Genomic DNA, 15,670 nt, shown 5'->3' on the forward strand with positions numbered 1-15,670 from the left:
TTCTGCAGTCACAACAGTACCTCCCGGTTGACAGGCCACAGTGGCAACTTCTCAGAACCCACAGGTCCATTTTTCTACTTAACACTGCACTGCCCCACAAGCCACTGGTATTGTGTGAGAACTGGCGTCAGTGTCATAGGACAGTGAAAGCTTACACAGGTTTTTATAGAAACGTAAAGCAAGGTTTTCTTTAAGACATGTTTTAACTTCGACTAGGGGATTTTTCACAAGGGTGAAGGAGGTGACAAAACTGGAAGTAACCCATTGATGAAGTACCTTTCCATCGTCCACACAGTCTCCTGAAATTGTTCTCGTTGGTCAAAAGTACATTTGTCCATTCTCTGCGGTCACAGTTGGTCTTTAACACTGATCTTGTTCTGTACATTCACAGACAGCGTGGAAGCACGCAGTCTCAGATGGCCCAAACAGCGCTGTAACAGGCCCCTCCTCCCCAAACCACAGTTCTGCTTGCTTTGGGGGCTCCGCAGCTATTGCCACCACTCCTGCACCACCTGCTTTGACCCCCAACTCTTGTTTTTCCCATACTTTTCATCTTTGTATAGATAGGTAAGACCAGCCAATTAAAGCATCTTTTTTTTCTTCAAAAGAATCAGATTTCAGCTACCTTTTGCTTCTGGTTCAAGAGCTTTTCCATCAGTTAGTTGTTGCTTCATTGAAGGACAAAGCTATTTAGTCAGGTTTTGTTCTTAATCACATTTCAGTACCATGTTTGGTATATTAACCCTTGTTTCCCCAGATTCCCTTTAAGTCATGGTGTGAAGAATTACTCTCTGTCAGCCTGTCTACACACATGAAGACCTTTTCCTTTGATCATTTTAGCTGCTCAACACTAGACCTCTAGAATGCCAACTAATCTAATCCTTAAATATTTATCTGAAAATACAGTACTTGAAAAGATGCTTAAAAGTTTAAAATTACACTAATGTATTAGTTAAATCTATTCAAGTACCAAAATTATACATTTTGTAAATACCTATACATGTTATGGGCCAAATTGTTCCCCTACCCCCCAAATTCATAAGTTCTAGTCCCCACGCACACTCTCGGAATGTGGCTATATTTGGAGATGGGGCCTTCAAAGAGGTGATTTAAGTTAAAATGAGCTTGTTTGGGTGGGCCTAATCCAATCTGGTATCCTTATAAGAGGAAATTTTGATGTAGATGGCGGAGGGGGGGGGGCGGTGACAACACAGGGGAAAGGTCATCCGCAAGCCATGGGGAGAGACCTCAGGAGAAACTAAACCTACCGACACCCTGACCTGGGACTTCTAGCCTCCAGCATTGTGAGAAAAATTTCCATTGTCAAGCCACACAATCGTATATTATGACAGCCTAGCACACTAATACAATATACTTTCCTTGTGTACTAAATACCTAGATCAGGGGTGGGGAACTCTGGCCCATGGGCTATAGCGAAATCATTTGGTCTGGCCCTGCCAAGGCATTAGGGGTGAGTTCATTAAATGTTTGACCAAATATAGCAGGCTAATTTTTAAGTTGATAATTGTGTATGGCCCACAAATGTTATATTCAAATGGCCCTTGGCAGAAAAAACGTTCCCCATCTCTGATCTAGATGGACACCCAAAAACACATGTAGCTGCCGCCAGGGACAGGAACTGGGTGGCAAAGGTAGAGACATGTCCCTTGTCCCTAGAATTTGAACCATGTGACTCCTAGAATGCTTCACTGTTGCCCCCACTTTTCATGTATGCAGAGAAATTGACCGACGTGTGGAAACTAGCACTTTCATGCACTGCTGCTCCATATCCATCAAGGAAGAAAGGTTTGAATAGTTGTTAGATATCCATACAGCAAATAAATGAGAGGGGTCTACTATAATGTAAGTATGTGCAGACATATTACGAGAAAAAGGGCAAGTCACAAAACAATGGGTACACTTTTGATTTAAAAAAAAAAAAAAAGCAAGCCCAGCTGGCGTGGCTCAGTGGTGGAGCATCAACCTATGAACCAGGAGGTCACAGTTCGATTCCTGGTCAGGGCACATGCCCAGGTTGCAGTGTCGATCCCCAGTGTGGGGTGTGCAGGAGGCAGCCGATCAATGATTCTCTCTCATCATTGATGTTTCTCTCTCTCACTTCCTCTCTGAAATCAATAAAATTATATTAAAAAGAAAAGCAAGTCCCCTCAAGAAAAAAAATTGGTTTTTTGGATGGAGGATTAGTTTTTTTCCTGGGGGGGGGGGTGATTGCAAATAATAAAAACTAGAGCTCTCTCCAACCTGAGACTATGAAGAGATGTAACTTCCCCAAATTAAAAATGTCATAACATTTTCCTTATAGCCTAATTGTTATGTTAGGAAATAAGATTTTCAAAAGCTTAGCTTACTGTAATGATACTCTTTTTCAGTGGTTTCCAATGAGTGGAGCCAGGGAAAGAAATTTATCTATTTCGTTTCTCAAAATGTACCCCTGCCCCAAGCATGTCCTTTGATAACCCACCGCTCCACAGCCTGGGTGCCGTCTTCACTGACACAGGGTCTAGGAGTTGGTTTGCCTCTGGAGGATGGAATTAGCATGAAGGTGCAACATATGAACTTTACCCACAAAGGATCACAATTTGTCTTATCAGTAAGTCTGGTCATTGCAGCAAGATGAGAAATCTTCGAGAGCAAATGACTAGACAATGTTCAGTGAAGAAGGCACTAAATAAATACACGAACAAATAAAGATGTCTTCTCTTACCCTCACACAAAGTTCAATCCTTCACATTTCCTCTAAGAATAATGATAAAGTTGGCTTCTGGGGTTGAGGGGGTAGCAAACGTGGCACACAAATGAGCGATTACTGGGGAGATCAAGAGATCAATTCCATTATGTAGAATGAAAATGTGAACACTTCAATAATTTTAAAGAGAATGTAGAAATAATCATCACTGCAGCACAGATGCACTCAATTTTAATCTTTAATATCTAACATTATTGCTGTAGGAAATTTCCCTCTGAACCAGGAATAGATGCTAATTACATAAAAATATACATATATAAAAAGTCGTTCTCCATTTTCCCAGGAAAAGAGCAATTTCTAGAATATTCAAGTGTTTTGTTTTAATCACAAAGTCAAAGTCTTGGTCATCTCATTTATTAGCTCTGTAACTTACATATTTAAATTAAACATTAGACAACCGTTACAACTTATAAATGTAAGATGCCATTATTGAGTAAATAAGATTCTTCTGTGAGTGAATGTATCCCTTCTCCCACCCACGTATAAAGCAGCAATATGGTTAGTTTAATTTTATGAGTATATGATCTATTGCTGCAAATGCTAATTCTCCTCTCCCCATGTTTATTCGTATGTGTGTGTGAGTTGGTTAAACCTCTCTCATCAGGATCAACAGCAAGAGGAGCTGGGCTTGGGCTTCCGGTGCAGACTGACGGTGTCTGTCTGAATCAAGTGATCCGACCTATCCTCAGTGGCAAGCACTCTTCGCACTGCTTCCTCAAAGGCCGCTGCCACGTTCGTGGCATCTTTTGCACTTGTTTCGAAGTAAGGGTAGTCGCCGTTGTCCCGGCACCAGGCTTCGGCTTCTTCTGCAGACACCTGCCGTTCGTTTATGTCAATCTTGTTGCCCAAAATCACAAAAGGAAAGCTTTCGGGCTCTTTTACATCTGCGTAATATATGAATTCTTTCTTCCAGTTACTCAAGTTCTGGAAGCTTTGAGAATCATCGACACTAAAAGTGAGCAGGCAACAGTCAGAACCTCTGTAAAAGGGCGTCCTCAGGCTTCGGAATCTCTCCTGACCGGCCGTGTCCCAAATCTGCATGGTCACAAAGTGTCCATCTACCTCCAACTCTTTATTTAAAAATTCCACACCTATTGTATGGAAGAGCTGGGTGTCAAACTTATTAGTCACATATCTGTTCATTAGAGAACTCTTTCCAACTCCACCATCTCCAAGGAGAATTACTTTAAAAAGTGAGGATTTTCCTGCCATTATTAATCTCAAGATCTCTGACTTCAGAACCCTGTAAAATAAAAAGGTACCATTACATTCCTTTAGACCTGTACACTGCTCGACATGATTCTAGAAATATCAGCATTTAAGGGAAATAAACACAGAGGCCCAATTCCTTTCTGCACAGAGAATACCTAACAGCAAGAGCTGTCATTTATGGAGCACTCAACCATGCGCCAGGCCTACCCGACCATTACTCCCTGCGGCAGCTGGCGAGGGCCCAGTCTTGCCCTTCCTTGGGTCTCAGCTGGCTGAAGCTGGCACTCCAAGCCAAGTCTGACCCCAAACACCTTGCTCTCAACCGTTTCTCTCTACTCACAATAAGCCCAGCCACCATTTGTTAGAGATGTAGTAGGAGACTGGAGTAGGCAAGTCTGGGTGACAACCTCAAACAGCCCTTGGTGACACCGTGACAGACACTGTTCACCCACGGCTTTGCTCTCCTGCCAGGGGTTTTCTCCATGACCCCCGCTTCTTCCAGTGCTGTCACCATAGGAGCTGGTAACCAGGAAACCAGACACTGAAGCTGACTGATTTGGCCGTGAACAAAAATAAGCCAACCACTGAGTAAATGAACTCTATTCTCTTCATTGGGAACACTACGTTGAGTCTGCCAAAATTAACGTCAGCAGCAACGGAATTTTAAACATAATGTAATCTAGCACATTCTACCCACAAGACTCACTCTGCCCACAAGTAGCGCGAGCCAGTGCTGCTACTTGTGTGTTTCGAGGGGGAATGAAGTAACCCTTAAATAAAAACAAGTTGCTATGTGTACCCCCTTAGGGGAAACCCAGGGGCAGGATTAAAAACCTTCCTACACTACAGGTGGGATTTCAGATGCTCATTTATAGATGGCTGCTTCTAAGTGCTGTTCCTATTTAAGCTTCTGTTTTAATTATTATGGAAAATTTCAAACATACACAAAATTTCTAAATGAGAATAATATAATGATACCCCATGGGCCCTAAACCTAGCTTCACCAATTACCAACTGATGGCAAATCCTATTTCCTCCATAACTCCCCATTCTCCCTTCTCCCCATTTTATTTTGAATCACACTATATCACTTAATCTGTAAGTTTTTTATTAAGTGGCCGTTAGTATATTAAAATTTGTAAAAGAGGACAACCTTTAGAGTGGCACTAAGAGAACCTTCCCGTTGCGGTGGAGATGTCCTCCATCTGCGGCGTCCCACATGGCAGCCAGTCACCACAGTTAGGCTACTGAGCACTTGGCATATGGTTGGGGGGAGTGAGGAACTGAATTTTAAATTGGATTTAATTTGAGCTAATTTGAATAGCCATATTTAGAGAGCCAACAGCTACACTGGACAACACAGCTCTAGAATAAAAATGGAAATGTAATGTGAGAGGAGATACTGGGAATCCCTCAATGGGAAGATAATTAAAACATGAACAATAATTGTGAAATTACTAGGATGAATTTGCAAAATCACTGCAGTAAACGTTATCTGGCTAACTCCTACTTATATGCAAATGTGACCCAGGGTAATGTAACTGAACACTTCCTATAACGTGCAAGAATTCTGTAATTCCAGCTATATACTCTTCTGGTAAAAGCTGTAGCAACTTGTCCCTAACTCCAACTGGCTCTTTTAAATTACTCCTATAGTAATTACTGCTATAATTAATACAATTTAAATTGGCCAACAAAAGTCTGAGGCAATCAAGGTACAGACCGCTTGGAGACTTTTTTTATTTTTTATTGATTTCAGAGAGGAAGGGAGAGGGAGAGAGAGATAGAAACATCAATGATGAGAGTGACTCATTGATCGGCTGCCTCCTGCACACCCCACACTTGGGATCGAGGCTGCAACTCGGGCATGTGCCCCAACCAGGAATTGAACTGTGACCTCCTGGTTCATAGGTCAACATTCAACCCCTGAGCTACACCAGTCGAACCCTCTTGGAGACTTTTGACTGCCAATGGATCTCACTCTACCCAACGCCCAGACTAAATTAATGTTAAAGAGGAAGTTCAAACATTCTCAAGCCTCTTAATTTCCTGGCATATGTAAAGATGTGCTAAATCGGTTCCTTTGTTTAAATCTTTGCAGTCTTGCTTAAACAACTTCAACTTCCAGAAACAGGAGAAACAAAACCGAAAAAGCACAGCAAATATTCTGACAGGGCAAGTATCTGTCGAATACCCCTCCTTAACATTCTCCAGCAGTTCTCCACAGATTCAAGTCTGAGTCCAACTTCTAAGGCAAGACAGTTGGCCCCGCTCCCCATTCTCGGCTTCAGTCCTTCAGAAAAGCAGTCAGATGGAACTGAAATTCAATTCCACTTGCCCGCCCACTCTCCCTTGCCTTCGCCTTGGCACACACTGTTCCTTCTGATGGTGATCCCACCCCGCTTCACCTACCACGCTGCTAACTAACCGCTGGGCCCTCAGAACCACTTGGCATGGTCATCAACACTGAATACTTCCCCCAGCAGCTCCCGTCCCCAGGCTGTTCCTTTCACACAATGTTTAAGATATGTGAACACCAAAGTTCCCTGTTGTGTTAGGAGGGTGGAACGGATGGGCGTAATTGTAGTCTATCATTTACCCCAGTATTTTACTAGGTCTCTAACTGCCTTACCAGACACAAAGTTTTATTGTACAGTACTGATGGTTAGAATCTCTACATCAAATTATAACCCAGATTATGCAACCTAACAACCTCTCTCAGATGACGGATTGTATACATCTACCAAATTAAGTCTTAGAAGTTCCTTGGGATTTGTCGTTTATAATTTTGTCAGGACATGTTGACAGTTCTTTTCTTTTTTCGTAATAATGTGGGATTTCCTAGTTTGTGCCGTTATTCTGATGAAACAAATGTGGGGAATGCTAGGCCCACACACAGGCAATAGGGTATAATGTTTACATTTCCCACCCATAATTTGGGGCCTCCCAGATATCCAATTTGGGAGTATGCTGGCATTTGCTAAAGCAACTAATACACGCACATCTCTCTGATTCTAACTGTAGCGTTGTATATAAACATACATGGTGGTACAGGTAATTGTATAAAGCATCTGATTTCCCAATGACATCTAACAAAACGTAGCTTCATGGAATCTATACATTAACAGAACCATAATCAGCTTACAGATATTAAAAATGTTTCCTTTTCCTTTTCTAAAAACAGTAAAATCCTTTGAAACTTCTTCAGTTCAAGCTGAATAAATACGGTATCCTGCCATGTTATTTTCAGAACTTACCTTAAAATGTAACGTCAAGTCTTTCATAATCCACAGTTTGGAATGATTGCCCAAAGGCAATAATCTTCACCAAAGTTAAAATAAAATTTAAGCAATTCAGCTAAATTCTATAAGGAAGTCTGCATAGGAAAAGCATACTATCTAGGTCATAAATCTCACCTTAGTTGTTCAGTTCAAGCATCATCATTATCTGCAAAGAAAAAATTAGAAAGCTCAGCTTAGCAATGTACAGGTTTTTTTCATAATTTTAAGAGTAAACACAAGAATTAAAATGTGAAAGAAATAGCTGACTTCTAGTAGCCACTAAATTCTTAAATTGAAAAGGAAAATCACACCTGATAGCTGCCCATGACCTTTCTCAGCCTAAAAAAAGTCCTAGAATCAAATACTACACGTTAATCATCGTAGAAGTCTTTCACCTGCCAACCCTGCTTCTCTAAGCTTCACACTCAGACAGCTATAAAATTTTGTTAAATTGAAATAAATGTAAAAATATATCATTCATTCTTCAAGTTGCCCAAATTTTGCATAGCTTAGAATAATCATATTCCAGAGAATAAAATAAAATTAATATAAACAAAGAAAAAAGGGCTAGGCGAGGAAGGAACACCAATGGGACACAGGAAAAGTCAGTCTAAGGCAGCAAAGAGTTGTGAAGCTTCTTTCTGGGCGGCCAAGGCCAAGGTGAAAACTTGAAAGGAGAATTGGTTCCTGGTGTCAAAGGCCAACGAAGACCAACTGGAAAGCTACTTGACATCCTGAAGCTCACCAGACAATGGTGACAACAATACCTACCTCTCAGACTCTTGGGAAAATTCACTTAGACGCGGACAACAGGGGGAAAGCGATTCACCACTGCACCAGGCTCCTCATAGGAATGCAGGCAGTTTCTGTGGAATGAATATAAGAAGTCTTTACTGGCAGTATCACAGAAAGGCTTCTGTTATGGCCATTTCTTCAGTGGAATTTCAGGAAGAGTTATGGGCAGAAAAGTGAGAGAACTATACAGGCAGACAATAGGAAGCCAAAGGATCCTAGCCCTGAAGATCAAATTCAACGTGAAGGTTTCCCAGTGACGAATGCGGAGCTGTGCTAAAATACTAGCCATTCTCTGTCTAAACCAATGGTTTCAAGCCCTCTGTCCTCCTTAAAAGCGAAGGGCATTTTTGTAGGACTTACATATAATAGCCCTTAACTTATAAATTCAATCGATGAAAAAAGTGACTCTTCAAAACCTTGACATTTCGGAGTTAAGGATACAATAGTATAATACAGGCATACCTCAGAGATATTGGGGGTTCAGATCCAGACCACAGCAATAAAGCAAGTATCACAATAGATCAAGCCACATGAATTCTTTTGTTTTCCCAGTGCATATAAGTGATGTTTACACTATACTATATAGCCTATTAAGTATGCAATAGCATTATGTCTAAAAAAAAAAGTACAGCCCTAGCTGGTTTGGCTCAGTGGATAGAGCATCAGCCTGAGGACTGAAGGGTCCCAGGTTCGATTCCAGTCAAGGGCACATGCCCAGGTTGCGGGCTTGATCCCTCATAGGGGGCCTGCAGGAGGCAGCTGATCAATGATTCCCTCTCATCATTGATGTTTCTATCTCTCTCCCTCTCCCTTTCTGAAATCAATAAAAAAATATTTTTAAAAAATAAAATAAAAAAACAAGGTACATACCTTAAGTTAAAAATACTTTATTGCTAACTATTTTCTGAGCCTTCCATGAGTCATAATCTTTTTGCTAATGGTTGCCACAAACCTTCAATTTGCAAAAAAACTGCAATATCTTCAAAGTGCAATAAAGTGGGGTATGACTGTACAGAGTAATAGCAACAACAATGCCAACACTGTTAGCCCTTATTCTGCTTCACGGCATTCACTCCTCACAAGTCTCTATCCCCAGACCGCAATGAGGACACTGACTCAGAGAGCTTACATACCTTGGTCAAGGTCACACAGCCAGTAAAAGGTAGAAATGAGGTAAGAATGTGGCAGGCTGCTCTAGACCCCAGCACTTAATACACAAGGCTCAGCTGCCTTGCATTGATGTCTGAGGGTTTTCCTGTTGCTGTGGTGGGTATAATGCAAAATAGCAGTTGCAATGTAAGAGTCTTTCAACTGCTCACTTTATTTCAAGATCTGCTCAAAGCCAAGTTGACAGAACTAGCAGTAGTCAAGCCATTGCCTTCCTATATAATAAAAGGCTAATATGCAAATTGTCATCTCTACCAGTTCGACCAGGGGATGGGGCCAGCCAGCCAACTGCCTGCGGCCCCTCCCCCCAGCCAGTCCCACCCCTGATAGCCCCCCCATTGGGGCGGAGCGGCAGGACCCCACCCATGCACGAATTTGTGCACCAGGCCTCTAGTGTAGTATAAAGCACATCTGAGTGTGCCCGAGTTTTATTAGTTTCAGTAGCTTAAACGTGTTTTACATGAAATGTCAAGCCAATGTTTGCAGAACTCTAAAGGACCACCCCAGAAGCCTAGCATTTGGTGGAGTGGGTGGGAAAGCAGTTTTTCAACAAGCACTTAGTGAGTGCCTACTGTGTGCCTGATGCTGAGGATGTGACACCCAACTCATGGAGCTGGAGGTTGGGGAAGATGACAATCCACACCAATCCAACTGTGGAAAGTCCTACAAATGAGAATCTGGACTTGGTGTAGAATACAACTATTAACTATTTGCACTCAACCAAAAACCAAGGAACCACTCAAACAGTGCAGCATCTGCCCTGGTGAGAGATGCAATGTGTAAACCTTCGGCTGCCTCAGGCAGACCCGGGCCCCTTGTGTGAGCATCTCAGGAGTAGCTTGGAGCTGTGTGTGATTCCAGCCATCAGGGGGACGTCAATTTCATACACCGCGACTCTGTAACACAGCCAGCTACCTCACCTGCCACTCCGTTGAAGAAAAAGTGGCAGCTCCCAGCGCCAGAGGAAAACTGGCTGTGTTGACAGTGTCAGTGACAGACTAGACACCAGTGTCCAGTGTGGGCTGTTCCAAAGCCATGTCTCAGTGTTCATTTCAGGCGCACGCTGCTCTGAGAACACAGCCTCACCAAGGTCAGCTTCCACTACAGGTGGACTTGACCCAGGGCAAGTGGGTTTAACCACAAGCTAAGCTCAGCAGGAGAAAACTGAGAAGAGAGGAGGGAGCCAGGAACCAGGAAGAGGGACCAGCCCAGGCCAAGGCCCTGCCAATGGAGGCTGGCATGTACTGGGCGAGTCCAAGGTAGGCCTGAGCACCTGGAGTCTGGAGAGAGGAGAGTTTCCATGCAGATGGGACTGGGGGGAGAGGCCTGGAGCAGGCAGGGCCTTAGATGCTAAGGAAGGATTTCTGGAAATGACCTAAATGCCTAACTGGAGACATAGAACTGTAGAAGTATACTGCTGAGTGATAAACCCAAATACTAGGCACATGGTGATCACACTATGAAAAAGCTTACAGATTTATATTAAAGTCTGCAAGAAAACCTAGAATATTCAATACTGAGTTCAATCTTGAAAGTTGTGATTTGGCTGCAAAGTCATACTTTTTTTAAATATCAAAAGTATATAAAAATGAATCAAAAGCTTCATTTTCACTTACAGTCTAGCTTGACTGAATGCTGCAATTAAGTAAAATGGAAATCATCTTTTAAATTTTCTTTAAATATTGCTATCCACCATGGCTCAAAGACATTTGCTTCCTAAATTTTTCTATAATTCTAAGATTGAAAACAACTCAATATGACACCAAAATTACAAGCAACGAAACAAAAAATAAACTAAACTTCATCAAAATTAAAACTTTTGTGCTTAAAAGTACACTATCAAGAAAGTGAAAAGACAACAAACAGAATGGGAGGAAATATTTGGAAAACAAATATCTGATAAGGTACTTGTACCCAGAATATATAAAGAACTCTTACAAGTCATCAATAAAAAAAAAAAATAGCCCAACTTAAAAATAAGCGAAAATGGTCAACATCAATAGCCAGTAGAGAAATGCAAATGAAAACTTCACACCCACTAGGACAGCTAGAATAAAAAAGACAGACCATAAGAAGTGTTGAAGAGGTTGTGGAGAAACTGTAACCCTCATACACTGCTGATGGGAATGTAAACTGGTGCAATGATAATGAATAACAGCCTGGCTCAGTGGATAGAGCGCCAGCCTGCACACCAAAGTGTCCCGGGTTCGAATCCGGTCAAGGACACGTACCTTAGTTGCAGGCTCCTCCCTGGCCTGGGCCCTGGTCGAGGCTCATGCAGGAGGCAACCAGTCAATGTGTTTCTCTCACATAGATGTTTCTGTCTTTCCCTCCCTCTTCCACTCTCCCTAAAAATTAATGGAAAAATATCCTCGGGTGGGGATTAACAAAAACAAACAAAAAAAGTTAAACACAGTTACCATACGACCCAGCAATTCCTCTCTTAAGCATATACCTAAGAGAAATTAAGACATGCATCCACATAAATACTTGTACGTGTACATTTATAGCAGCATTATTCATAATAGCCATAAAGCAGAAACAACCCAAATGTTCATCAACTGATGAATGGATAAACCCCAAATACATTATGCTAAGTGAAAGAAGCCAGACACAAAAGGCCACGTATTATATGATTCCATTGATATGAACTGTTCAGAACAGGCAACTCCATAGATAGAAAATAGACCTGTGGTTTCAGGAAATGAGGGAGAGGTAAATGAGGAGTGACTGCTAATGACTACAGGGTATCTTCTGTGGGAGCGTGAAGATATTCTGGAATTAGAGAGTGGTGATAGTTGCTCAACTTTGTGATTATACTAAAAACCATTGTACTGTACATATTAGAAGGATGAATTTTATGGTGAATTATATAAAGAAGATAGATAGATAGATAGATAGATAGATAGAGATATACACACACAGCCTAAGGTCTTATTAGCAACAAGACCCTAAAATGAGATTTACAGAGCCACAAATAATCTCCTTGTCCCTGCAGCAGTGTCTTTTTAAAAAAATATATATTTTATTGATTTTTCAGAGAGGAAGGGAGAGGGAGAGAGAGTTAGAAACACAGATGAGAGAGAAACATCGATCAGCTGCCTCCTGCACGCCCCCCACTGGGAATGTGCCTGCAACCAACTTACATGCCCCTGACCGGAATCAAACCCGGGACCCTTGAGTCCGCAGGCTGACGCTCTATCCACTGAGCCAAACCGGTCAGGGCAGCAGTATCCTTTTAAATAAACCAGTTCTAAGCACAATCGATACTATTTTAGGATTACAATACCATGTGCTGGCACCAACACACGTATACGGCACACACTAATCTCAATGGGAAGCAGATACCTCAAAACTAAAGATAAAAAGACAGCACTGTATGTCAACCCTTTCCTTTTTATAATACTATTTTTCCAACTCTTCCACTGTGGACTTTTATCCTGCACTATCAATTGCTTATGGATAGTTCATCAGTAGTAGCCTTTTCTCTGGCCTTCTTCAACCCCTTGCTGGTTTCCAAAACCATATACTACAACAGACCAAGAGGGATTCAGACCCAGGCATGGAGAATATAAATCTCTTAACAGGAATGTTTAATTAAAGGTGGACATTTTTATTGGTCATGGATCTAATTGTCTCCAAACTAAACCCACTTATGTCTTTATGATTTTTATTATACAAAATGTTGAACATGGCATTCAAAGAGCTATCCAACCTCGCTTACAAGCCTGCCCCAAGTATAACCCTACAAGTCACCACCCCCAACCCTATCACTGGTATTTACTGTCCAGCCTTTGCTCAGGCCCTTATCTTGGCCTGGGAGGCCCCTCCCTATACCTGGACAGCTATGAATATCCCAGTCATGCAAAGGCCTAGTTCAGAGCCTTCATCCAAGCCTTCTATGCCTCCCCTGCCTAATCTTTCTCTTCCCTCTAATCCTTTCCACCCCTATCGCAGCTCTCACTCACTTATGCTCTAAACAGTCTGTTGTGTCTGAGTCTGTCTAACTCCCTGGGAGGGACACACAACACCGAATGCCACCATTCATTTACACCTTTTTTGTTCTGCAACATCATATACAAAACTTTACATATGGTGAGGTACCAAAGAAGTGTTAAAACTGAGACCAAAGTAAATTACTTCCTCCTTTATTCTTGTTATTATTCTATCCTTATTTTCTTTTGTTTTATTAATCCTCACCAGAGGATATTTTTCCATTGATTTTGAGAGAGAGAGTGTGTGTAAGGGAGGAGAGGGACAGAGAGAGAAACATCAATGTGAGAGACATATCGATTGGTTGCCTCCCACACCATCCCCAACCAGGGCCAGAGCCTGCAACCGAGGTATGCACCCTTGACCAGAATTGAACCCAGAACCCTGCAGTCTGCTGGCTGATGCTCTATCCACTGACCCAAACTGGCTAGGGCTATACTTATTTTTCTATTTGTACTTTCTGTACTTACAGTTCTTTGTTTCTCTAATCAATCAGTTCCTCCCCCATTTTACTTTTGAGGTCTATTAAAATGCATGGGAAAGGACAAAAAAATTGATTCTTACTTGCAAGTCTAATGAGAAAACCACTTTAAAATTAGTATTACTGGCTGCAAAAAGTACAAGGTTGCAAAAAAGCAGCATTCCTCTAACAAGCAGCCAAAGGGAGAGTAGGCTGGGTTTGTACACTGCTGTTCTCAAAATTTCAGAGTTTGAAACACATACTCTGTGATCCCTTGACTAGTTCTCACTTCCAAACACTTAAGTTGAATTTATCACTCTTGGTTTAAATTTAGAAACATTTTTTTTCCAAAAAACACATACCTTTTCATTCACCCTAAATGTCCTAGTTAGAGGCATACCACTTATTTCATTTCAAAGCTTGAGAAATTGAGGAGGCTCAAAGAAACTAACCAAGGAAATAACGGCATGGATAATCTCTAAAGTATTTCCATTTTTACTGGAGCTATATTTATTTCCTTAGAGCAGGGGTCCTCAAACTATGGCCCGCGGGCCACATGCGGCCCGCCGAAAACATTTATCCGGCCAGCTGGGTGTTTTTGCCGCCGCTGCCTGTTGCTTAGCAGCCGACTAGTTTTTTTTAAACTATAGTCCGGCCCTCCAACCGTCTGAGGGACAGTGAACTAGCCCCCAGTTTAAAAAGTTTGAGGACCCCTGCCTTAGAGTATCTTAATATAGATATTCCACTCTTTTGTTTCTGGTCTTCCTGGTTGCCTTGCTGAAATATATAAGCAAGAAGCAAGTCAACGAAGTAATTAAGTCTATCTCTACTGCAAGATGTCGGCCAGGAAAAAAAAAGGAAGAATTAGGCAAAATACCATAGGAATAGACCAATTTGGAGGCACAATTTGCCAGATGAACTAAATGATCCCAGTCTATCACTGAGTATTACCTCACAGAGACAGCTAGAGAGGAAAAATACTGAAGTCAAACCACACTATCACATCAGAGCAGCTCAACCTGTTTAAAGAATTCATTTCAATCAATCTCTTTTCTGAAGATGAGTCATCTAATAAAACTTTTAGGAAATACCTACAATTTTGCTTAAAACAAGGCAGGGCTGTAGGTACACTAATCATTAACAATTGTGAAGCGAGTGGGAAAGGAGAAGAGGAAAGAAGAGATTTGGTTAAGGAAGTAAATCTTCTTAAACCATCCTGAAAGTGTAGAGCAGCAGTATCTGACAGAACTTTGTCTGCAATGATGGGAACATTCTATATCTGCACTGTCCAATACGGTAGTTACTCACCATACATGGCTACTGAGCACCTGAAATGTGGCTGATCCAACTGAGGAACAGAATTTTTTTTTTTGGAATTTTTAAAAAATGTTTTTATTGATGTCAGAGAGGAAGGGGGAGGGAGAGAAACATCAATGATGAGAGAGAATCATCAAATGGCTGCCTCCTGCATGCCCCCCACTGGGGATGGAACCCAAAATCCAGGCATGTGCCCTGACCAGGAATCAAACCATGACCTCCTGGTTCATGGGTCGATGCTCAACCACTGACTCACAGCAGCCGGGCTTGGATTTTTAATTTTATTTCATTTCGGTTAGTTTACATTTAAATTGCTACATGAGTTCTGCATTCAACAGTGTGCATATAGTGTGTGCTTACCTGGGAGTCCATGAAAGAACCGCAGGGGGGAAATGCACCTAGAATCACATGTGAAATAAGGATGAGTGCAGGGATGGAAGCATGTGAGCTGGAGCTTTTCTCTGGAAAGAGTCAAAAAAGGTTCCATCAGATTCTTTTTTTAAATATATTTTTATTGATTTCAGAAGGGAGAGGGTGAGAAACATCAATGATGAGAGTGAGTCATTGATTGGCTGCCTCCCGCATGCCCCCTACTGTAGTTCAAGCCCACAACCCGGGCATGTGCCCTTGACTGGAATCGAACCTGAGACCCTTCAATCCACAGGCCAACGCTCTATC

General features: G+C 41.8%; 1 protein-coding gene across 1 annotated transcript; it reads right to left on the reverse strand.

The window, feature by feature from the left end:
• Positions 1-2,923: 2,923 nt before the first annotated feature.
• On the reverse strand, positions 2,924-15,453 carry RAB9A (RAB9A, member RAS oncogene family). The gene is made up of 4 exons (XM_014455743.1): positions 15,353-15,453; positions 8,032-8,126; positions 7,396-7,426; positions 2,924-4,010 (listed from the first exon to the last, which is right to left on the reverse strand). Exon 4 carries the CDS (start codon positions 3,977-3,979, stop codon positions 3,374-3,376), a length of 606 nt encoding a protein of 201 aa, XP_014311229.1. The 5' UTR covers positions 3,980-4,010; positions 7,396-7,426; positions 8,032-8,126; positions 15,353-15,453; the 3' UTR covers positions 2,924-3,373.
• Between the last annotated feature and the right edge of the window lie 217 nt (positions 15,454-15,670).

The sequence above is a fragment of the Myotis lucifugus genome, unplaced genomic scaffold, assembly GCF_000147115.1.
Source record: "Myotis lucifugus unplaced genomic scaffold, Myoluc2.0 scaffold_49, whole genome shotgun sequence".
In the NCBI taxonomy this organism is placed as follows: domain Eukaryota; kingdom Metazoa; phylum Chordata; class Mammalia; order Chiroptera; family Vespertilionidae; genus Myotis; species Myotis lucifugus.